Consider the following 24,067-nt stretch of genomic DNA (forward strand, 5'->3'; position numbering starts at 1 on the left):
TTGACGCCTGTGTGTACGTACGTGTGTGTGCATGTGTCTGAGTGTGTGTATGCATGTGCGTGTGCATGTACATGTGTGTGTGTGTGTATGTATGTGTGGGTGTGCATGTGTGTGTGTGTGTGTGAGTGTGTGCGTGTGCATGTATGTGTGCATGTGCGTGTGTGTGTTTGTGTGCTTGTGCGTGTGTGTTTGTGTGCATGTGTGTGTGTGTGTGTGTGTGTGAGTGTGTGTGTGCGTGTGCATGTATGTGTGCATGTGCGTGTGTGTGTTTGTGTGCTTGTGCGTGTGTGTTTGTGTGCATGTGTGTCTGCGTCTGTGTTTGTGTTGGGTGTGTGTGTGTGTGTTTGTGCACGTGTGTGTGTGCGTGTGTGTGTGCGCGTGTGGAGTGTGTGTTTATAGTGACCTGGCCCTCTGGCCTGCTTTGCAGACGTGCCCTGCCATGTCCTGGTTGTTGTGGCTGTGGATTAGCGTGAGCGCCCTGCTGCTGTGCCAGGCCACACTCTATGACACCATTCAGCAGCACCACCTGCCCCAGCCCGGCCGAAACACCATCCAGATTCTCGGTGAGTCTCTGCTTATTTTCCTCCTACTGGCCTGTCACTGAAGCACTTTTAGCAGTTATCTGAATATGGCTACAAAATAGGCCTGGACATGTAGCATATTTTGCTCAAGATCACAATTTAGATTTGAATGTAGAGCACACAGATACAACTAATTACAAATGAAATTTGACTAATTTGGCTCAGAATGTATATATATACATTATTCATAAGCTTTATTCTGACTGGAATCTCTACTCTTGTTAAACACCATATTTCTCGCTGATTGCTGTGGCAATCACAATCATGTTTCTCTATGTTTCTGGAAAATGAATGACGTCTAGTTCCTTTCATGGCCAAATGAAAACAATTTTACGAACTAGGCCCAGTTTGAATTGTTCGGCAATAACCTTATCAATAATAATATCCTCTATATCAATAATAACCTTCAACTTTGAATTAATTCAAGTGTAGTGCTCATTTATGTGTGATATAACATGAGATCAACATTTTCAACCTGTAAGTTCTTAAAGTAACATGAGTCCTTAAATGAATCAGTCAAACTTCAGCAAAAATGAAAGGGTTGGAGGGGGCGGTGCCTGGGGAATCAAGCCTAGTTTTAATATGTGCTAATACGTGCTTTTAAATCTGAATTTCACCCCACAAACAGCTGGCCACAATGTCACCTGAAATTAGTCAAGTGGGAAACAAGTTAGACACTAAAGTTGTAATGGTTCTCAAATATGAATTCTATCTCTGGTTTTCATAAAACCCCTTTCTAGTAAAGTTTAGTGAGAAGCCTGGATATTGGACATGATTCATTATTTAATTTAATTTAATTTATTCATTATTATTTTATGTCTCCAAAAATGAAGAAATAATAAAAAATAAAAAAATTGGTGGCAACTTCAACTGAGCAGCAGCTGTCAAAGAGGAAGAGTATTCACAAAGCACAGCGGACTCATTAATCCGAACAAGAGGAACAGCAGAAAGACCCAAATTAATTTTTAAAACTGTGCTTCCAGGTTTTTCAGGCTTGGCAGAGTCTGGTGCCAAATCTCTACATGAAAGTATATGCCCTACAGTAAGTGTCTTCTAAATTATGCAGAAGGCCAGCAAAACAAAATCCCGCCTGTGGCAGATGGAAACTTACGCAGGTTATGGGTGAGAAATCCCTCTTCTGTTTATGTGCAGGCGAATAGAGTTTTCTCGTTAGTGAGGCTCACAGGCACACAACGTGCACACACACACACACACACACACACACGTTAGGCGCGCGCACTCACTCACTTCCACCCTCGTAAAGAGATTCTGAATCAGTGATTTATGATAGAGTTTTAACTGCTTATCTTGGTGAATGAGGAAACCACCATTGAACCCACAACAGACAGGGAGGTTTCCCAGAGAGAACATGCATAATGTTGTGGATTTGCACCCCTGTTGTAATATTTTATAAGCAGCACAAATATTTGTCAGTGGTTCTAGTAACATGTAAAATATTGCATTAGGGGTGCAAATCCACGATATGAAGCATTATTTTCCCAGGAGTGCTAAAGCATATTTATTCTCATGCAGTTAAAAACAGATAAAGTTTTAATTAGTTTGAGCCAAGCAGAGAAAGGCATTAACTGATCTTTTCTAGTCTTTTCAGATATGAAATGCAATATTTTTCCATTATAACTGATTTTATAATTTATAGATTTGCTGTGCTGAGAGAATTTTAACTTAATACTGGACCATAATTACTTTTATCTGTGTCATTCAAGAACAATAAAAATCTATTAAATTGAGAATTTGTGATAACAAGACAGAAAAGGTCAATAGAAGTTTGTGATGCAATACTCTAAATAATTTGTCTTTCAAACACCCTTGAAAATGGTGACTAATAAAACACTGGTGAATGAAAGGGCTGAATACAATATGAACCTGAACCAAACTGCAAACTGAAAGTTATGCAAATGCTTACATATTTCACAGTTACTATTAATTTGTGCAACATCTAAAAAAAGTAAAAATGATAAATAAATTCAAATAATTCTGTGGTTTGTTTCAGTAACAGTGTAACAGTAACAGTGGATTTATTTGCACAAATTCTTGGTCAAGTTTGGCTAGGCAATTATCAGAAGGTGAAAGAAGGTGAGAATCCCTTCGCTCTAATGGTGGCGAGTAGCTCATTCCATCACTGAAGGGCTGGTGTCGAAAACAAGCGAGCCTTCGCCCTGGGGCAGCTGAACAGAGAGACAGACAGCTGGCATGTGGTTGAGTAGTAGGAGACGGGGGGTGGCGGGCTGGGGAGCGTAGAAATGACAGCTCGGAGAATTGTCCGGCAGGAGCCGAGCAACCGAGGGTACCCTTGGACACGGATAAAATCCTCAAGCATTGTTGCAGTTGACTAAGCCTGAAGAATCGACCACCCCATAAAACCAGGAGCTGGCAGAACGCTGCGTGCATACTAAATATGAGGAAGGGGTTTTTTGTCCTTTTTTTTTTCTAATGACAAATCTGGTGCTCAGGGTTGATTCAGATTGAGTAACGGTAGAGCCGCAGCTTCATCACCTGCTTGGAAGCGGCATGGCCGTCTCCCATGAGCCTCTGCCTGGCAGCCTCCCCGCGTCTCGCGCCTCGCAAGATTGATGGCGCTCCGATTCCAGGCAGCCAATTCTGGTCTCTCAAGAAATAATCCACTACATTGACAGATGAGCGGAATGTGACGTGACGCAGGGCCTCATTCAAATCGCTCCTGGCCCGGCCGTCGGACGCCCGGCTCCCGCGTCGCGGAGAAACGAGGGCCGGAGATTTTCAGGTTGTCCCTGCCGAGAAACATAATCAGCAGAAGTGTACATAGTCACCGCGTCCCCCGGAAGGCACACAAATAACAAAGGCGCATGAGGGCGGGGCTCCACCAGCGCTGTGGTACGATGGGAGGGCGCAAGACCGCAGTGCCTTCCCTTTTTCAATAATCATAAAAAGGGTCATCCTCCAGCAGTTCATTTTATTTTATTTCAGTCCCGGTGAATAAAGAGGCAATGCTCTCCCTTTAATGGAGGAACATTTTGTCCAAGAGTCTGTCTCTCTTGTGCGCAGCAGGCCAGGCACATGTTCCATCACACGCGGTTACTCAGCAAAGATAGCAGGTCAATGTGAGCTGTCTTGTGTGGGCTGTCTGGAATATGTGATCACAGGTAAAATGCATGTGACTTCTTTAATTTTTCTCTGTCCCTGACATGACTTTCCAGCAGGGGGCCATGGTTGTCTTGACCATGTTAAAGATGAATGAGATACAGCAACGGTTGGCAGGCACAGGCTCTGCACACGTGTAGCTGTGGGCCCTTTATTCCAAAACAAGGCTCTGGGCTGTTGAATTGGTCATGGTATTAAAGCAGACAGGTCATGATTCGGTCCGTGTGCCAGGCAGCGCTGATTGATAAGCCACTGATATGTCAATTTGAGCCATTGACCTGGGATTAGTTCACAGGGACTAATATCCCTGCAAAGAATTGAAATGCCTGATCAATTTTAATATGCTGCATATCACATAATACTGTAAAAAAAATACAAGCTTAACCTCAGGTCGAAGACAGTACATGTTACCTCACATAAAAACAAATTGCTAATAAAATTATTTAACAGACGACATTGAAACTGTAAATGTTAGCTTTCAGAGCATTTTATTACATCTAATTTTCTTATTGCTGGCTCATGCCAATCCAATAAAGTTAGTTGTCTCTTTAATTGGCAGGTCTCAAAATAAAAGTTATAATAGAACTGCAAGCAAACATGACTCTGGGGAAACAAAGTTGTGTAAGTCGCTCTGGATAAGAGCGTCTGCTAAATGCCTGTAATGTAATGTAATGTAATGAAACCACACACCCAGTCAGTTCACTGCATTTCCAAGGAGCTCTTTCACCCACTGACAGGAAATAAAAACAATCACTGTGTTCAGCTGACTGGGAGGAACGCTGTTTTCAGCGACCATCTTCATTGTCATCATTTTGTCAAATGCAGAGTCATCGAGTGACAGATTAGACATAATGCAAGGTTGCAAGGTTACAAGACAATGGCTAGGATTTTTGCTTCAGAAACCACATGCCTAACTCTCCCATTGGCATTTCAATGCGTTACATTTTAACTATTCAAATCAGGAAATGTGTCATGCCTATAGTTCACCAGTGGGAAATCCGAGCTCCAGAAAATGAAAGTCACAGCAGCGTAGAGCGAGGAAAGTCAGACACTATGGTCTGACACTGACAGTATTTCATTTTGAATGAAACCTGCTTTGATGAGAAATGTGTTGCATTTAATGAGATCCCGTAGAGTTCTTCACAGCACTGGTCACGATTTTGATTTTCACTGTTGTTGTTGCTTTCTGAATAAAGTTAGGATGGAAAACAATGCAAAACTACCAAACTTTTCATTCAAATGAAAAAATTTGGAAAAAATAAAATAAAATAACTTGTATCCTTATTCACTGAGGCAATGTTCATTGGGTTTTTGGCCAAGCAGGAAATTAAGATGTTTTGAATATGGAAGAACAGTAAGATACAGCAGAACACAGCCACAGTAGCTTCTTACTGACTGGCAGCAAGTAACAAACAAGGCAAACTGCCACGGGTCACTCTTGCCTTTCTGGCCACTGTGATTAAGATTCCATGATGCGACTGGACAGCAGTTCTGGGCCTATGGGGCACCTCTATTTGGTTCTCACCAATTGAGAAGAGAGCACAAATATGCCAGTTGCCAGAAAGAATTTAATATTGCAGAACCTGGGAGAATCATGCGAAAGCTATATTGTTTCTGCACATATGAACAGCATTCATTTATTTATATATTTATTTTGGATTAATGAAATTTTCATTGGAATTGTATTACCAGCAGTGCAGGAAGGGTCAGGTCCTAAGATGAGCTAAGTGATAATTTAGCTGTGCGAGTCGTTCGCTTGAGTAACTTCAGAAGGGAGCACACTAATGGCACTGACGCAGTGGAGTACTACACCCACACAGGATGCATCAAGATGGAAGTTATTAATAATGTATTCATCTGTACCTATTTATTTAATGTTGTGCATCGCAGATTTGTTTCTTTATTGTCTAAATAAAGACGGCCGCACATCAAATGCTATGAGTTGTTAAAATACCAGCCTTGTAGAGACGCGATTCATTCACGCTTTTGGAAATTTGTATGCGTCTCCTTAAGGTCTTACGATGGGCAGGCAGTTTAAGGACAGTGTATACATGCATATGTCTTACTCTCATGAAAACAACTGAACATTTTTTTGTATGATTGAGCAGATCTCACACACACATTTTAATTGATGGAATTAATTAGAACAAGAATTGATGAATAAACCAGATTCAATTAGTTTGCTCTTATTTGAATAAATGGGAATGAATCTGGGTTCAGCGAATTGAATAAAAGATCATTTTATCAAGCTACCAGAGATTATTCACCGCATCATTCAGAATTACTTTTAAATAGTCACACATAAACCATTAACACCAAGGGAGCATGACTATACACTGGTTGTATTTGACTGGTTTCTGATATTTCTGTTCTTGGCAATGCCAAGAATCAATGCTGATTCATCCAAACTTTTCCATGTGTTCAAGAAGATAGGTTTCAACAAGAATGTAAGAATACATTGCATTGGCTTTGTTAAATTTTGTAGTTGTGGAAATGAGGCAAAAAAAACCACTGACATGTTCATTTCTACTATTATATTTTTGTGAGTCATTTCTGCTGTGTTTGCTTCCAGTAGAGGAGTAGCTACCAAATTAAATTTTAATTGACATGGAAACTGCAACATTAAGAGTAATTTCCAAGGTCTCCTTTCATTGTCCCCTTTCAGTTAATCAAAGCCACCTTGCTTTTTTTAAACTAGGCAAGAGTATGATGATCCTTCTTCTGCTGAACACGACTTTCTCACACATTTCGATCAGCTCATCTCTATCTGGCTCTGAAACAATTTGTCATGGATCAGATGAAACAATTTGTCATGGATTATTGCACTTAAATGTCTGTGATAGTGGAAGCAGCCATTGGAAAAGCTAAGCTGAAGAATCCTATTATGCTGTTATTTATTGTTGGGGCCTGGTAGCATATATTTCTTAAAGTGTGTGCGTGTGTGTGTGTGTGTGTGTGTGTAGAATTGCTGATCCATTCAAAAACTTATTCAGTATGTTTTGTCAATGTTTCCCCAGTTTCTTTTTTTGTTTAATTGTATTTTTATGCAATCACTACCAATACTATAATTCATTTGAAGAATAAAAAAGGAAAATTAATGTTGCCACAAAAAGCTAAAATATCACTTTCAGAAGTATCTAAAATATGATAAAGATAGTAGTGTAATCCTAAACAGAGCTTTTCACTCATATTCCTAATCTCCATAAACTCATTTTGAAAATCCATTGCCTCAATTTCAAGATTGCAAGATTAGTTTACCCGGCAGAACTGGCTTTTCATAACTACTTTCATGGTTTATCACGATTGCTTTCATCAGTGCTCAGAGAAATTCAACAGGTTAGATTTTGTTTCTTCTAATAGCTGAAGTTGGACAGTTGTAAAGGGTGGCTCCTGCTGCACCACAGTGTGCTAATTTAGAAAATATACACAAATGTTCATGGGAGAAAATCAGCTCACTGCAAAAAAGTAGATTCTGTCCCTGGCCTCCATTTTACATTTAGATTATTTATTACAGTGTTTTTTTTAAAATTACATCAGTGAATTGCTTCACCCAATTTCAGTGGTATGTGGATTATGGCTTCACTGTTGCTTTGTGCTGCTATACAGAAAGACGTAAGAGATACAGATATGATATTACAATTCAGTGGAAGTGCGAAAAATCACTGAGAATGACAGTCGTGGCTAAATGTTTCCCTATTATGTTCTCTGTTTGCAAAGGGCTCACTCTGCTTGTAATTTACTGTGTGAAACCAGCTGCCTTCACTGTTCTTCCAATTTACATTCTCATCCAGTTAATTCAATCTGAGTTTATACAAGGCTTTGAAATTTAGAATACAATTGTGTGGACTTCCAGATGACTACATGGACTATACTATGAATGTTATTTGCTGAAAGAAGGAGCTAATCTCAATGCAAAACCAGGGTTCAGTCAGCCACAGAGTTGGACAGATATATATTTTTCTGGAACTTAAATTTTAACCCGCAACCTGAAATTACTGTTACTTATTCCACACGTGATTCTGTGTTTATATCCCAATTCTAACCATTCTAACTAAGGACGCAGGATCACTGAATTACCTGGATTACTGCATGGAGCCGCTCTTTTTCAGTCCATTTTCCAGATTTGAGAGGGTTCCGGGTTTTACTCGGTGTGGTTATCCAGGTAACTCAGTAATCCTGCTTTTATGAAACAGAGCCTAGAATAGCTTAATACCAAACAAGGAAAAACACAAAATAGCTGCAGAGGCACTACAAAGTCACTACTGTACAATGTTCCCATACGTTTACTGGTGCACTCGGTGCAAATATTGTTATAACACTGCCTAATTACTGCTACCATCTAGATGGAATTATTCATGTTGCTAAAAATGCTATTTTCAATATCTCTGACAAGCTCACCTCTCAGCGGTGGTGTGGGTGGGGTTGAGGACGAAAGGGGCGTGAGCGGGGTTTACAAACACAGAGTCAACAAGGGTCGCAAAACTCTACATAGCATACCTTTAAGTTTTCCATTGTAACGTGTACAAAGCATATCGGCCAATTAGTGTTTCATGTCATTCCCTTAGCGGTAGAGGGGTAGAGTCATTTATTTGTGGTTATTCAAGACTATACAGTTTCAGCCACTGAGGCACCAAGATTTCATATCCGAAGGCCTCAGCAATATTTGGTCCTGAATACCATCCATGCCATTGGAGCAATTGATTGAAACCATTTCTTTAGTGTTTCACTTGAGAGAATAGAACTCACTTTGTCTTGTCTGATGTCTCTCAGTGTGTTTGGGATACCGATATGAGGTTGCAATGCATTGTCCCCATTGTCCAGGAGGAACAATGTGGTATAGCCATGGGAGATTCATATAGGAGTGCTGTGCTCTTCCTGTCTTGAAAAGTAAACTCAAACAAGTTGTGCTCATTGTGCTCTGTGATCTTAAGAGTGTGTGTGTTATATCTTATTCAGCCAGTTCCAGCAGAGAGAAGAGAGTTCTGATGTTTTATTCTTGGCTAAACTGATCATGCTCTCTAGAGGCCCCCCTCGAACGCGCTCAGTCGTTAGTTGCTCAGACTCATCTGTCTTACAGTGAGACATTTCTCCATTGTTTTCAACAGCGCTGCATGGCTATGTTTCACATCCTTCCTTCCTGGTAGGATGGAAAATAAATGTACAAAATCTGTTTCCAGGAATGACTCCTAAAATTTGACAAAATGTTTAAAAGCAGCATTATTTACAACTAGCCTGTGTACCCATTCTGAGGTTGACATTATTTCTAAATAAATAATAAATTAAATAAATAAATAAATCCTTCAGACAACTTAGTTTCTGCTTCTATGTCTCTATGTTCAGTCATGTGGATACTTTCAGAAATAAAGGGGGCATTTAATTTAACCTGAACTTTGAGATGTGGATTTCAACTGGTATCACTTTTTTAAAAAATCTTACATTGCTGTTTTTTATTTATTCCATGGACCATAGAATATGTAAGGATGCATAGTAAATAAATAAATAAATAAAATGTAACACTTGCCCTAACTTGCTACTCAAACTTAAGGAAGATGCACAAAGCCTCCTTGCGGTCATAAATCCCTTCTGTGCTCTTGAGCGATTAGCATCCTCTGAAAACATGGCATAACTTAAACTCATGACCTGGTTTTAGGCCACGAGCTTCTGCCTCCCCCATCACAACCAGTATTTACTCAGTGTTCCTGCAAAGCACTTGCAAGCCCTTTCAGCCAGAGGCATGCAGACCGATCATTATTCCTATCTTCAGACTGAGGGCTTCTGGGACAAAACAGCAGGTCTGGAGCCTGCCTTTATGCTGACGGAACGCATCAGCACTTAAAGACGTGCCGGCGGCTGTTTCTCATCTGTTTCTCATCTGCGTGTTGCGGCGGCACGTGTGATGTCGAGGCCCCACCCCCCCAGAAGACTATGCTTTATTCAACAGACGAAACACAAACAACAGAGGACAGACACTTTCTGTACTGTGGTATAGAATGTGCCAGAAAGTAAGTGTGGTTCCTCTATTTTTCTTTTGTGGTTGTCCCTACACCAATTCACTTCTACAGTTAGCTGGCTGCAAAATGACCTTCTTTTAGAAAAAAGAAAAACAAAGAAACATGGCATCTCTTAATTCAATGTGTACATTATAGCGTGCTCTATAGCACAGTGTGCATACGTTTTAAAATAAAATAAAAATCTGAAGCTCAAAATGCAGAGTAGAGTTGCTGGACTTTTTTTTTCTTTAGTTTCACTCAGACGAGTGGCACAGTAGTGCAGTGGATAGTGTAGAATTGCTGATTCATTCAAAAACTTATTTAGAATGTTTTATCAATGTTTCAGCAAGAAGGTCCATGGTTCAAATTCTGTCTGTGCGGAGTTTGAATGTTCTCCCCATGCCCACGTGCATGCTGGGATAGGCTCCAGACAACCCCTCCACCCCCCATACCAACCAGGATTAAGTGGGTTAGATAATGGATGGATGGATGTTACTCAGGCTAGAATTTTCTATTGAATGGTAAGATTCACAGAGGAATTATTTCTATGCATGTGAAATCATTCATTCATTTTTTTTATTGCACCGGAAAGTACAGCGACACAAGAGTAGGCTGCTTGAAAAGATTCTCTGAAATGCAGATGAGTGGACTGCATCCTGATGTGTGCATCATGCACTCTCCACTGTTCTGGTGCCAGTGTTGGCCTTCAAAATTGCCATGGTGAGGTAATTAGAATTTCACACAGGATCCACATGAGAGCGTAGAACACGGAGCTCTCTCGATTTCTCTAACTTCCGAGCAAATTAGAAATGTCATATATAATACAAACGGCACAAGCTCAAGGGGGCTTGCTCAAAGGTTGTGACAATTTATTATAATATGAAAGGTGTTGTCAGGTAAATACCAAAAAGCAGCAAGGAGTAGAAGGGGAGCTCGATAACAATAGGGCTCCCATTAGAGAGGTGAGCATATTTCATCTCTATGGCTGGATTTCCGACAGCTAGAGCAGATTGACTCCCTGGTACTTTGTTGTTGTTAGGTGATGGCGCTGCAGCAGCCATGTAGTGCTCAAATTTTCATTGGGTAAATATACCTTTCATCAGCTTGGAAAAGTGAATACATTAAAAAAAACTGTGTGTTTAGATATTTATTTTGAAGTGTGGATCATCAAATGGCAATAATACAACCATATGCATACATGTACTATAGCAAGGTTACCTCATCTGATGATATTTAACAGAACAAGAACTCGCTTCACATGGAATTTGTCATGTCTGGGTGGATGATTGTAAAGAATTATGGCACAACTGAATTAGTTTTAACAGCACTTCAGCCCCTGAATTGATGAAGTACAGTCAAATGAAACCTGTCATTAAGAGCTCTTCACCTACACACAATCAGATCACACCAAACAGCTGTATAATACGGAGTAATTCACTGGATTAGATACAGTTCTACGCATTTAAAACATGTGGGTTTCCCCAGTTCCTCTAGGCTTTGCACACAAAATTTTTCTTTATTCTATTTGAGAAGAAAGTGCATCATTTATTTATTTATTTATTTATTATTTATTTATTTATTTATGAGATGATATGAATGACTCTGATTTAGGTGAGTACTCGTAAAAATAGGCCTTATCCATTCACTCAGTAGAACATTTCCACTGCACAATCGGACAGAGAAGCTCTTGCCGCACTTCAACTGGAAATAAATGATCACCCATAAAGGAATGAATAAGTAAACATGTAAATAAACAGCAAATAACAGTAAATAAATAAACATTAGTTAATTAAAAATGCGTACCTTCACAAACTCATTTTCAATTTCAGCGGAGAAAGAATTGCAGTCCCCTGAAGGGCCCTGATCATAGATGGAATAGGAGATTAATTGGATTTGTGAGTCTGGAGAAAAGGCTGGAGCAAATGTGGACGTAAAAGTTGGCTGAAAATGTTTGGAAGATAAATCCCTTTCTGCCTGTAAGATGACCACTATCTATCATTATTTGCAGGGTGCTTTGGCAGGATGCGGGTCTCTGGCTCCCATAATGCCTTGCTCAGATGTTTGCAGCAGCCAGTGTTCGGGTGTGTTAGTGCACTGAGCAGAAATGCCTGCCTGCCCCAGGTATTGCTATGCACACAGACAGATGGTGGCCACTTGATTAAGGAAATGCCAGAATTTAGAATTTGGAATAGTATAGATGAGGTCCTGCTTTTTTTTAGCGTTACAAAAAATAAATAAATAATGTCAACCTCACAATTCACAGGGATATCAGCCTTTTATAAATCTTGCATTTATATCTTCAAATATATTCTGTTCTGTCTGTTTATGTTTGACTCCCTGCCAGACTGGGCAACCAGCATTTCCTACTCTGATTGTCAGGCAGGGGGCGTGGCCTTTGAATGTCAACTAGGTTGTGTTTCCAGCTTTTGGATGAGAACAGGCTTTAAAAATAGGACTTTCTAAAGACAGGACACAAATTTCCCCCATCTGTTATTTCCCTTGTCTTCTCTTGGGGTTGTGGCAGTGGTCACTCATTTATAGTGGAAGGGACAAGACAGACACCTCTGCTGCAAACTGTCATGGTGTCTGATTGGAACAGTCCTACAGTGGAGTAATACTCTATATAGCCCCTCTGACAAGGTCAGGTCGCCACCCAGAGAGCTTGTGTGGTTCTTAAAATCTTTAATGTTAAATATTTACATCACACCTATAGTGAATGTGTAGGCATATTCTTCCATCATGGAAGTGTATTATCTTTCTCATGCATTTTTCAGTCCATCTGAAACATTTGTGAAATACTGGAAAATGTGTGTCATGCTAACAAATCCATTTTTTTGGTAGGATGTTTTAATAGGAAGAAAATCCTCTTTTTTCTTTTTCCCAGATAAGATTACACGTTTTACCCCGAGCAACAGACAGAAACTAATCTGTGCAGGAAGTAAAAAATGTGCCTGCACTAAAAAGATGACAGCTCTCTAAGGCTAAATCATGATATTAGGTATTTAATGGGGCAACATAAAACCACTTTTTCCGTGAACTATGAACTCTCTGCCAGAACAGATGATGACATTAACAGTTTTGTCTGAGAAGTGTTTACAGGTCAGTTGATGTGGTTTTTCTCCTGGACATTTGTATTGTCAGATATCACTTCTTAATTTAACATGCAACTTCTTAAAGTGCATTTTTAAAATGTGTTCACCACACCTAAATTAATGTTTATTTATTTATTGTTGTAGCTGGTTTTTTGAATTTTTACAAGTGTGAATCTGCTGAAGTTACGTTTTCTTGTGAGGGCCAAAGAATTCTCACAGCCTTTAGAATTGCAACATTCAGTATCGGCTAAGCTGGGTACTGCACTTTTCGTAACAGTGAAATGGGTGAAATGTTGCAAAGCTTAGTCAATTATTTTTCAAGGTTGGTAACAACTGCTTCATGGATTGCGCCTATTATTAAAGGAAAGCAGGTATAACAAGTACACTTCATTCAAGCACATTGTTCTCAAACCATATTCATTTTTGATATGCCTGAAGAAACACTAAAGTAGAACCCCAGAAATAAGGGAATGGAGGGCATTTGTAAAATGTCTGGCAGTGATCAAATTGAACCAGTCTTGCTCATTTTAATTCTTGATTGATTATAACTGTTAGTTGCAATACAGTAGCCTTATTTTACTGCAGGTTATTGATTGATCGATTTATTCATTTAAAAAATTGGCTATTTGGAGCTATAGGGCTTATATATTTTATATATCTTGTCTGTGTTCAGTTTCAATTTAATTTTCAAGAACAGCATACAATTTGCGTTCAGCTGAGAGATGAAGGCTATATCTTCTTGCAAGACTTCTATTTCCTCTTCCGAAAAAAAAAAAAAAACTCTTTCTTCTCATGCTGCATGTTAAATTGCACTGCCCTCACGCATAATCCTTAAAGTAACCTTTAAATACAGAGGTGACCTTATTCAAATTAACAAGGTGTGGCTGTGTATATTTATGTACTGTATACATTATTAGTCAATACTCACTAAAAGGAAAACATTTTCTTGCATCCTTGATGCTAATTAGAGCTATTCTTAGAAGTTCTGTTCCTTTAAACAAGATCGCCTCCCTACCATTCATGAACAGCAAGGAAATTAATTGCCATTAATATGACCTCTCAATTCAATATGTTCAAAAAGGTATTTAAATGTTTGCTGTTAATGGCTCAATAGTAAAATAGCTTGAGAGATGTGCTTTCGTTTAGAAGAATTATCTCTACACACACTGATGTGTGGGAGTGCATACATGTTTGTCAGAGGGTAATTATACAAATGAATGGAGGACGGAGTGTGGCACAGTGGGTAAGGAACTGGGCTTGTAACCGAAAGGTCGCCGGTTCGATTCCCGGGTAAGGACACTGCCGTTGTACCCTTGAGCAAGGTACTTAACCTGCATTGCTTCAGTATATATATCCAGCTGTATAAATGGATACAATGTAAAATGGTATGTAAAATGTTGTGTAAGTCGCTCTGGATAAGAGCGTCTGCTAAATGCCTGTAATGTAATGTAATGTAATGAATGGCATAATTGGCAGTAATGTTTGCATTGGATTCTCATTTCTAATCATTCTAATCAAATTATGACAAATTAGAATCCATTCATATGTCTTACATATAATAATCTTAAACCTGCCAAACGAATAAGCAGCCTACAGGTGTGTGTGTGTGTATATATCGAAGAGGAATGATTTGTTGAGAAAATCATGTGACTCAATAAATAAATTTTAAGTGGATTGTATATGAATACACTGCACTTACAATGTATAAGTTAATATGAAAATAAATACTTTTATTATGATTCACCGTTCAAGTTCACGTGCAGTTTTGGCAACAGAAAAAGAAATACAACACCAGACTTCACGTATAAGAAAACCTTTGTTGAACTCAAGATCATTTTTTACTGTAAGGTACATATTTCTTGCACAATATCAAGACATCAAGGAATATGCGTTGTATGCACACACACATTTATGAACATGCTAGCATGCATAAACTAAGATAGGTGGACCATTATTGAACGCATCATCTCACGCAAAACGTGTGTAATTATTTTAGACATGATGCATCACCACTCCCCTCTATAACAGTGAGTGAAAATACCCAATCTCATTTAGCTCACCCACAATGTAATTAACTTCTATTGGAACATCTGGCGATGGAGAGCTACCACCCTATGTGGCCATCATCTTTGTTTAACTATTTGATTTGTGGAAGTGGTGAACATTTTTGTTTATCACAAAAACTGTGAATTTTAATGTAATGTCTTGTAATGTCCACACCTTTCTTTTAAGGACTTAAGTTTATTATTGAAATATCTAATAAACACTAGTGATGCTTTCTCATGAGTTGATAACAAAGTGAAATTGATTTGTTCAAGATCTAAAGTTACGGCGACATGGAGTTGGAAATTATGTGCACAATAGGCAGCAAATTATAGCAGTGTTTGAAAAAGAAAGTGTGTGGATAAATTAGGGGCTGTTGAGGACAGACAAAAGCTTTAAAAGCAGACATATTAAAGTCGGCGGTACAAGATCACGAACCAAACGAAACACATTAATAAATACATTAATAAATAAGTGATTGGACACTGCTGAGATTCTTGGACCATCATCAGAAAAGTTGATGACAAAATTGAGAAATAATCTCTACCTCTTTTATGCTAGCAAGTGAGACTTTCTTAGGAAGTTATGATGGACTATGGCAGGGCCACCTGACTCAGCTGCTATTTGACTTAATTTGTGATATGAAACATAATAAGGAAAGGCTAATTCAAATCAATATTTTTTAAAGTAATACAAGTAAAGCATAAGGTGCCCCATCCTCGTTCCCCAAGGCTATTTTTATATGTGCATCATATGCATCATATCATATCTCATTACTACCAATATGCCATATCTACCATACACACATATAGCCACACATAGGCTGCTATCCACACATTAATGCCAGTAATAAATTATGTGAAAATGGCATTTAAAATGAATTTTTTTGTCTTCTGCAGTAGGTTAACTAAACAAATGAATTATTCTGGACTATTATTAATTGACTGTTATTGACTATTATTTTTGACTATTATTAATTACATTTGGTAAACACTTCAGAATCTCACCCAGAGACTGTATGCCTAAGGGAAAGGGAAATTTGGTACTGTAAATGACAGTACGATATGAGATTTCAGCAAATGAGTTTGTGCACACCAATGCCTTCAAAAAACGTTATTTTATTCATAGGTTTGGTGTGATGGCTACTCAAGCATCAGAAGCATGCATTTTAAAAAGAACAACACAGTGACTTGACTATCAAAGCTGTTCACTGATAACATCTAAGTCCATTGAATTAACATCCTGAATTAGCATGTGTTCTTGGGATTGCACATACAGATTGCATATTATTGTTCATATTATTAATAGTAGTGGTAGTAGGAGGAGGATGATATGGAGGAGGAGGATTTGCATTAATTGAATGTATACTCTTCGAGGCTAGTATTTTCATGAAAGCCACTCTATATAGTACTATTAAGACCAAGTCATATCTTAAGTCTGTTTGTATGACTCAACTCAACTTGGCAATTGGCTCAGCAGCTGTTATATGATGACCTCATTAATGACTTTGCATCCAGAAAATGCAGACGTGTGCATGTGTAACAGGACCTGGCTGTATCCTGACTCCAAAACTGAAGCCAACGCATACATCAGTGTGATAGAATAATCCAAGAGTTCCTTCAGGCATTAAAAATGGTAACATATTGTATTGGAATTAAATGTAACACATTGATCAAACATTTAAACCCCAGCCCTTCAGCTACTGGCAGGGAGAAATAGATTCTTGTTTTTAGGGCAAAGAGACCACCCGGGTCTATCTAAAAATAGTATTTGTGCTTGAGTTTATCCGTGGTAAAATTGTTTGTGTATGTGTATATGTGCCTGCATGTGTGTGTGTGTGTGTGGATCATGCTGTCTGAACAATGAATGAAGCACATCATTTGAACTGTCACGGCTTTATGTCTGGACGAATGAATCTCATAAGTACTAACAAATACAAAGCATGGAACAGGGGATAATTGATTCATTTTACTTTTACCCTCATGGTGATGTGATTGGCTGTGGGCTGTGTGTGTATGTGTGTGTGTGTGTGTTTATTTGTTTATTTGTTTGAGTAGGCGCAGTTAAGGAGGGAGTCAAGAGAATACATGCTTCTCGCTCATCTACACACACAACACCCACGTTTCATGTTGTAAACCTAGCCTGCATGACACTGTGCACTGCCAAAGCAGTCCTCTGGCAGCTGCAATAGGGGCAAATGTATACATTTCCCACTCTACTGTTTCAGCCTCTCCGTTGTTTCACAGTCACAACAGAAACCCTGCGTTTAAAACTTGCAGTAATAAAGGAGGATTCAGGCAGAAGCTAACTAAATTTCCAAATTGAGTTCCACAAATTAATAAATGGAAGTTAGAGTCAGCATGGCAAACAAGACTGCAGCACCACAAACTGTAGACACAATATTGCAGATATACTGTTGACAGTTATGTAATAAACCTTGGTGACGAACAATTGAATCCATTTGCAGTCATTTTCAATAAGCATGCACATTGGTAGCAGATATTTCAAACGTAATGGTAAACTGATATTCGGACTCACTGTGAGCATGAAGCAATTCATACGGCACCAGTGATGTCGTGCCAGAACAAATAAATAAACAGATAAATGCACAGTGCCGCCATTTAGCACAATATGTTGTTGAAATATTTTGTGTGTTTCAGGATAGTGTAATACTGTCACTCTTATGAATAAAATAGGGGAAACAAATGAAAAATTGTATTGTGGACATTGTGGGCATAAACCATCCACATTTTGTTTGTTTGAGTTTGCGTCCCCTGAAAGGTTGGGGGTGTGCGGTTCCCCGGTGTGGCACTCCCAGAGTCCTGCCCAAATTTCCCTTCAGACCCTACCATAAGCTCAATTATTTGTTAGCAATCCATTCAAAGATCATTGCTTTGAAATGAGACTGATGTACAGTATATGACTAATCCAAAATAGATTAAAATGTCTTTTCAGGTAATGTTCAAGGATAAGAACTTAGATGTTTGAGGAATTCAGGGGCTGTAATTATAAAACTTCTGAGAGGTCCTAAGAGAGCTGTTAAGACTATAGTCAGCACAAAACACTATTATTGAAGTATTGATGCTGCGGTACTCATCCACACATGGAGCATCAATGCGCTCACGCATGGTAACAGTGACTCCAGTATCTCCAGAGCCACCAGTGTCTCTGACTGACACTAGTGTTTGCATGATCTGCCTGACCTGTCTGGGGTGTTCAGCTGATGTCTGCTTTACTGAGTGAGAAATGAGAATCTTGCAAAGCAAGGTCATCATTCTTCTGATGAAATTGCGCTTAATGCCACCTGGTTTATAAGCGAGGCAATTTACATTGGCTGATGAAAGAAAAAGTTGTTTTGCTAGATTTGCTAATAAGCTAGGCAGCTAGTGACAGAGGTCGTGTTCGAGACATAGGTGTTACTTTTCAGGTTTGCAAGTGAGATTTTATATAGAATATTTCAGATTGGGACGATCAGGCAAATCGTTTGGTGACAATTATTATTATTATTATTATTATTATTATTATTAGTTTGGTTTTTAATTTAGCTCTGTATTGTCAAATAGAAATCTTTTAGAAAAGGTCCACTGCACTGTTTTTGCCCTCACTGTTCTGAAAAAATGATCAGTCGATCACGGTATGTTGTTTATATACTGTATAGCTTTTTTGTTTTTCCTTTTTTTGTAGACACAAGTGAAGACAGGAAATGCAATATAGCATTGAACATAGAATTCATAATGCTGTTTATGGGTGTGTAGGACCCTCACATCATTTATTTGTTTCACTTTGTTATTTAATTGATGAATTCTGGGAAAATGAACTAATGCATCACTCTTACTGGGTAAGGTGTGAGGGTTGAGAGAGAGGGGAATGTTCACACAGCACTGGGCTCCGGCATAATGCAACTGATTGGAGAGACTGATATGACCCTGTGCGCAATCAACATTATGGCATTAGACAGATTTTTCATATCTGTGTTATGGAAAACATGAAATATTGATTTATACGTGAAAGCAATTTATTTGTCACTGTATGTAAAAAGGCAGACTGATATTATTATCTGCTGGTAAAGCCTTGGGAATGAGGCTCTGGCCAGCAATAATAATTACTTCTCACATTTATCTGAGCCAATGCAGAAGACTCCAGCCAGAAAAAAAGGTGTCAGTATTTAGTCCTTTCTCATGTCACTCCTGTGGTCTAAATACAGTTTATCAACTGCAAAAGAGTTTAAAAAAAATAGTCTCTTTGTAAAATGACATAAAGTGTTAAAAGAATGAAAAATAAACACTATCATGAAACATTAGACTGCCTTTCCCTGAGAAAATGGGGTGACATGTTACTTTATTACTCTGATGTAAAGCATAATCTTGATCCCAGACAAAAATGGTATTGGTTTTCTCTCTTTGCAAAGTAGTTGGTTCTGGGCCATGTTTTTATGACCATCTGGGGTTAAAGGGTTGTAATCCACCAGAGATTAAAGCTCATGTTATTTCTTCCAGAATGGCAATATGACAGAGAGTTATCGTTAGAGGAGACATGACTGACATGCCATATATATATATATATATATATTTATATATATAAATTTCTGCTCTCACATTTCGGGAGTTCAGTGTTGAATGCTGGCCAGCAGATGTGGCACCACAAACTGCTAAATTGTCACTGTCATTTATTGTGAGAGACACCTGCGGTTATTGGGGACACTGTTCATTTCCCCGATTCGGGCCAGAAGAGGGTCCAGCTGTCAGGTGTCAGGCTGATGAGGATGGCAGACAGGCTGGCTCCCTAAAAAACAGGCAGCGTGGATTGTTTCTCCCCGCCCAAGGCCGACGGTGGAAAATTCTCTGCAGCCAGGGCTGACTGCGGGGGGGGGAGAACAACCCAACAAATTCAGTGTTCGCATTTCGCTTCAAAGACGTAAAACGTAGTTTTTTTTTTAGATATATATTTGTAGCAAAAGCGATACAGTAAATTGGACTGTTCTATTAGCCTCGTTTTGGCCTTCATGAATCGAAGGTGTTTGCATGGCATGTTCTGCAGTACATTCTATATCTAAACAATGTTTAGCATCATTGATGGTGGCAAAAGAATTCTTTGATGTGTTTAATGCGCTAGCTCCCTGTTTCTGGCATCAGCCCCACACCTTCTCATTACTGTCATTATTACCTGTCAGTTGTAATACTTGTATACTTAGCAACGGCCCAATTGTTTTCTTGAATGTTATTGAGTGGTCAGCTGGGCTCAAGCTGAAGAATGGTAATTGCCCCCTGTGTAAAACACCAGGTGCGCCTGCAGTCCTGGTGCACTTTACTGCCTGCTTTGTCTCTTTTGCTCTCAGAGTTCCTTGTGCAGCCCTTTGCCCTTCCCTCACCTCCAGCTCAAACTTGCTGTTATTACATTTTAATAACCTGCCATCTAAGCTGATACGAAATGTACTTGCACAATCAATGCATCTAGCACCACACATTATGTTTTAATCTAAAACAAACCACCAACCACCCCATTACCTCAACACACACACAAACACACACACATAAATATATATTTTTTTCTTTCTTCTTAGACTTGGATTGTACTTAAAACAAATGTGATCAATTTGGTTCTCAACAGCTAAGGGATCTTTCAGAAAAACATTTTTAAAAATTTCTGACACTGTGCCTATAAGACTACTAAGATTTATTTTCATTATTTATTTTTTTTGCCTTTACTTACGGGGGTGTTGGGCTTGGCACCTTGACTCCTACTGAACTGACAAATGCATGTGGAACAGCAGTGACAGGTAGAAGAATCTATGGAGAAGGCCACCGCTGAGAGGCCTGGGACTAATGACAGATGTTAATACAGCTCGGGAACCACAGTAATAATAATGCTGTCAAGAGAGCACCTACCAGTGCTTCACACTCAGTGGCAAAATAGCCCACAGTTCCTTTATGAGTTCACCCTGCTGTTAAAAATGAGTCATCTGATGGCAATGCAGTCATGTTCAGTTTTTTTTTTTTTTTTTTTAAAGTTTAAATAATGAAAAAGTATCCCTCAAGAAACTCGAGTGAAATAAAATTTTGTGTGTAGGTAGGGTGCTCCATATTGTTTGGGACAAACACATATTTTTTCTTGATTTGGCTGTGTATTCCACTATTTCAGATTTGTAATTAAACAATTCACATGTGGTTAAAGTGCAGATTCTAATTCTAATTTAGTCAGTCTAATTTTATACACATTTTGGGTTCACCATGTCGAAATTACAGCACAGTTTTATACTTATATACAAATGCCTCTAAACTTATTGGATGGCTCTTCATCCTACAGCAAGAGAATGATCCCGAACACATTGCTAAAGTAACAAAGAAGTTTTTCAAAGCCAAACCCAGAAATTCTTAACAAGCCAAGTCGTTCACCCGACGTGATCCAATTGAACATGCATTTCGTATGCTGAGGAGAAAATTTAAGGCAACTAGCCCCCGAAACAAGCAGGAGCTGAAGATGGCTGCAGTACAGGCCTGACAGAGCATCACCAGGGAAGATACTCAGTGCCTGCAGATGTCTATGGGTCACAAACGTCAAGCAGTCTTTGCATGCAAAGGATATGCGACAAAATACTAAACGTAACTGCTTTCATTTACGAAACATTAATATGTGCAAAACATTAAATGGGGAAGCTATGTGTAAAAAGTACTATAATTTATACATGGTAAAACCAAAGTGTATAAGAATGCCCCTAAATAAAAGATTAGAATTTTTACTTTAACCACGTGAACTGTTTGATTACCTTAATCTTAACCTTAATCTTAAATTGTGGAGTACTGAGGAAAATATAGAAAAAAAAACAATAAAAACATTATGGTACTCACTATATATACAGTATATACATATACTATATATATATATATATATATATATATATATATACAGTGCATGTGCAGATATTGTGTTACTGTAAATATTGACATTTTGGAAGCAGAGCCAACAGTTAATCATTTTGAGTCTTTGCCATTTCCAGTGAAGGTAGGATCACACAAGTCTCACAGATCATACGGAATCCAGCGTAGTTCTGCACTGAAACAAAAGGTCATGGCTTACTGCATTATTCATCAATTCTCTGCTTCGTGCTCAAGCCAGGGACTTTGCATGGTGGTCTCCCTTCACAAAGGTGAGCACCAGGTGACTAGGAGGGCCATCCACGATGTCTCAGCCAGCTATCTGTGTTTTGCCACCAAGAACGATGAAGAAATTATGTACATGCAGGACAGTAATGTAACTTTATTTTTAATACCACCGATCAGCCCAATTACAGTAGCTTTCAGGAATACTGCCAGAGAGGCTGTCTCTAGGGAGTTCTACCAGAGCTTTGATCTTACCCAGAATACCCACATGAGTTCACCCTTTGATACGGTTACAGGCTCTCGTGGAAGGATTAGGACACACAACCCAGCTAAGGTTAATGTAGTCTGGGGATATGGGCTGGCTGCTGTTTAGTTACAGGAAATGGAAAATATGTATTGAAATATGGGATTTAATTATGCTAGTGGGACTGCTTGTGTCTATGCCATGAGTCCAAGAACAAACAGGGGTCTTCCAAACATCCCTTTGCAAGATTCCTCTGACAGCAATTAAATTCTTCCAAAAGGAGGTTCTGGTGTGCGTTTTTCAGTGTGTCTGTGTATGCATTTAAGTGCACACTAAAAATCCACTCAACATTCAGGAAAGTGCAGACGGATTGCGATGTAAATACTATTTGTGAATACGCTGAAAAATTCCTATAGGAATTTCAGCCATTTTTATATATAGTCCTAACAGTTTAGTGGAGCAAAGGAAAGTGTTTCTGAGTAACATGAGAAGGTTCACTGCAAGATGCAAACCATCAGTAAGCCTCGATAATGGAATGGCCAAGTCTTATGGAGAAATGAGACAAGTATTAGCCTGTACAGAAGTGAAGTAAAAAGGTAAGTGTGGAGAAAGAAAGAAACGTGATCCATAGCACCCCCCTCCTCTTCATCCATGTAACATGGTGGAGGTAGTGTTATGGTTTGGGTATGTATGGCTGCCACTCGAAGTGGTTCACTTGTCTTCATAGATGATGTGGCAGGAGACAGCAGATGAATTCTGAAGTGTATCAGTACATTGGTCCAACCGAATGCTTCAAAACTCATTAGACAGCACTTCACTTTGCAGCAGGACAATGGCCACAAAAAACACTGCTAAAGCAAGCAAGGGGTTTTTCAGGGCCAAAACACGGGATGTTTTGGACTGTCCAAGTCAATCAACTTGAGCCAAATAAATTATCTGGTTTCGGTTTTTTTTTCACATTTTAACTTGTTTTGCGCACGCACACATTCTTTTTCTAGTACATGTCTAAATTCGCAGTGGATGAAATTGAATGAAAATTAGCTAAAAGAGAACTTCAACTTTTTAAAATTCCAAATGATTCGGGAACGGCTTTGTTGTGGAAATTTTATGACAGATAAACTCACTGGTCACGTACAGTGTAGGGATTGCAATGCTGTTTTGACATATGATAGCAAGAAGACTGAACTTAGAGATACCTTCCAAGAAATAGCAGAAACTTTGCTGGCAGCAAAGGTACTAGATGACTACTAACCAGTAAGGCAGATGATTTATTAATCTATCACACTGCTCTGCTGATGGTCCGCTGTGCCTTGGTAAGCTGTGTAGCTACTGTTTACTATTCCTTATGGAAATAAAATATAGCCAATTGCAGTATGATAATTATTGCTATAACTCAAGCGCGTAACAGCTGAGCAATGCATTGTAAAACCTTGTCTGTGAGCGATTTCGATTTAGAGTTGCGTTCGGTTTTCAAATTTGGCAGTACCAGTCAGGCTAGGGCAGGTCAGGTCTCAAGGTCTCAGGTATGGGCCGGGTTCAAGCTTAAATTTCAAGCCTTTGCAGACCTCTACCCAGCAAATGGTTATGTCTATAGGTCACAGCCTTCAGGTAGTTTTTGAATGCAAAGGATTTGAAACCCTGTACTGTATACAAGTACTCTATTTCATATTGTGAGAATTTATTATTTCACATCCAATGTGTTGGAGTACAGAGCCAAAACACTAAAAAATTGTTTCACTGTTGCAGTATTTTTATCTTTATTTGTATATATTAATCAACTCATTGAGTTCAAAAGATGTATTTACAATAATAAACTATCTCAGTTATGGTAGGAAAGGTAATGGTTTTGTTTCAAAAACAAAAAATACATTTCTTCCTCATA

At 38.8% G+C, this 24,067-nt stretch overlaps 1 protein-coding gene across 5 annotated transcripts in view; it reads left to right on the top strand.

Moving 5' to 3' along the window:
• Nucleotides 1–24,067, top strand: part of LOC118210741 (chemokine-like protein TAFA-1) — a 119,607-nt gene that overhangs the window by 4,507 nt on the left and 91,033 nt on the right. For all 5 annotated transcript variants that reach the window (XR_004761904.1, XR_004761902.1, XR_004761905.1 and 2 more), the window contains exon 2: nucleotides 428–563. Coding sequence is in view for 1 of the 5 variants with exons in the window: in XM_035387149.1 (XP_035243040.1) it covers nucleotides 440–563 (124 nt within the window). In the remaining 4 variants the exon portion in view is untranslated. The remainder of the gene's footprint in view (nucleotides 1–427; nucleotides 564–24,067) is intronic.

This window comes from Anguilla anguilla, chromosome 13 (assembly GCF_013347855.1).
Source record: "Anguilla anguilla isolate fAngAng1 chromosome 13, fAngAng1.pri, whole genome shotgun sequence".
Lineage (NCBI taxonomy): Eukaryota > Metazoa > Chordata > Actinopteri > Anguilliformes > Anguillidae > Anguilla > Anguilla anguilla.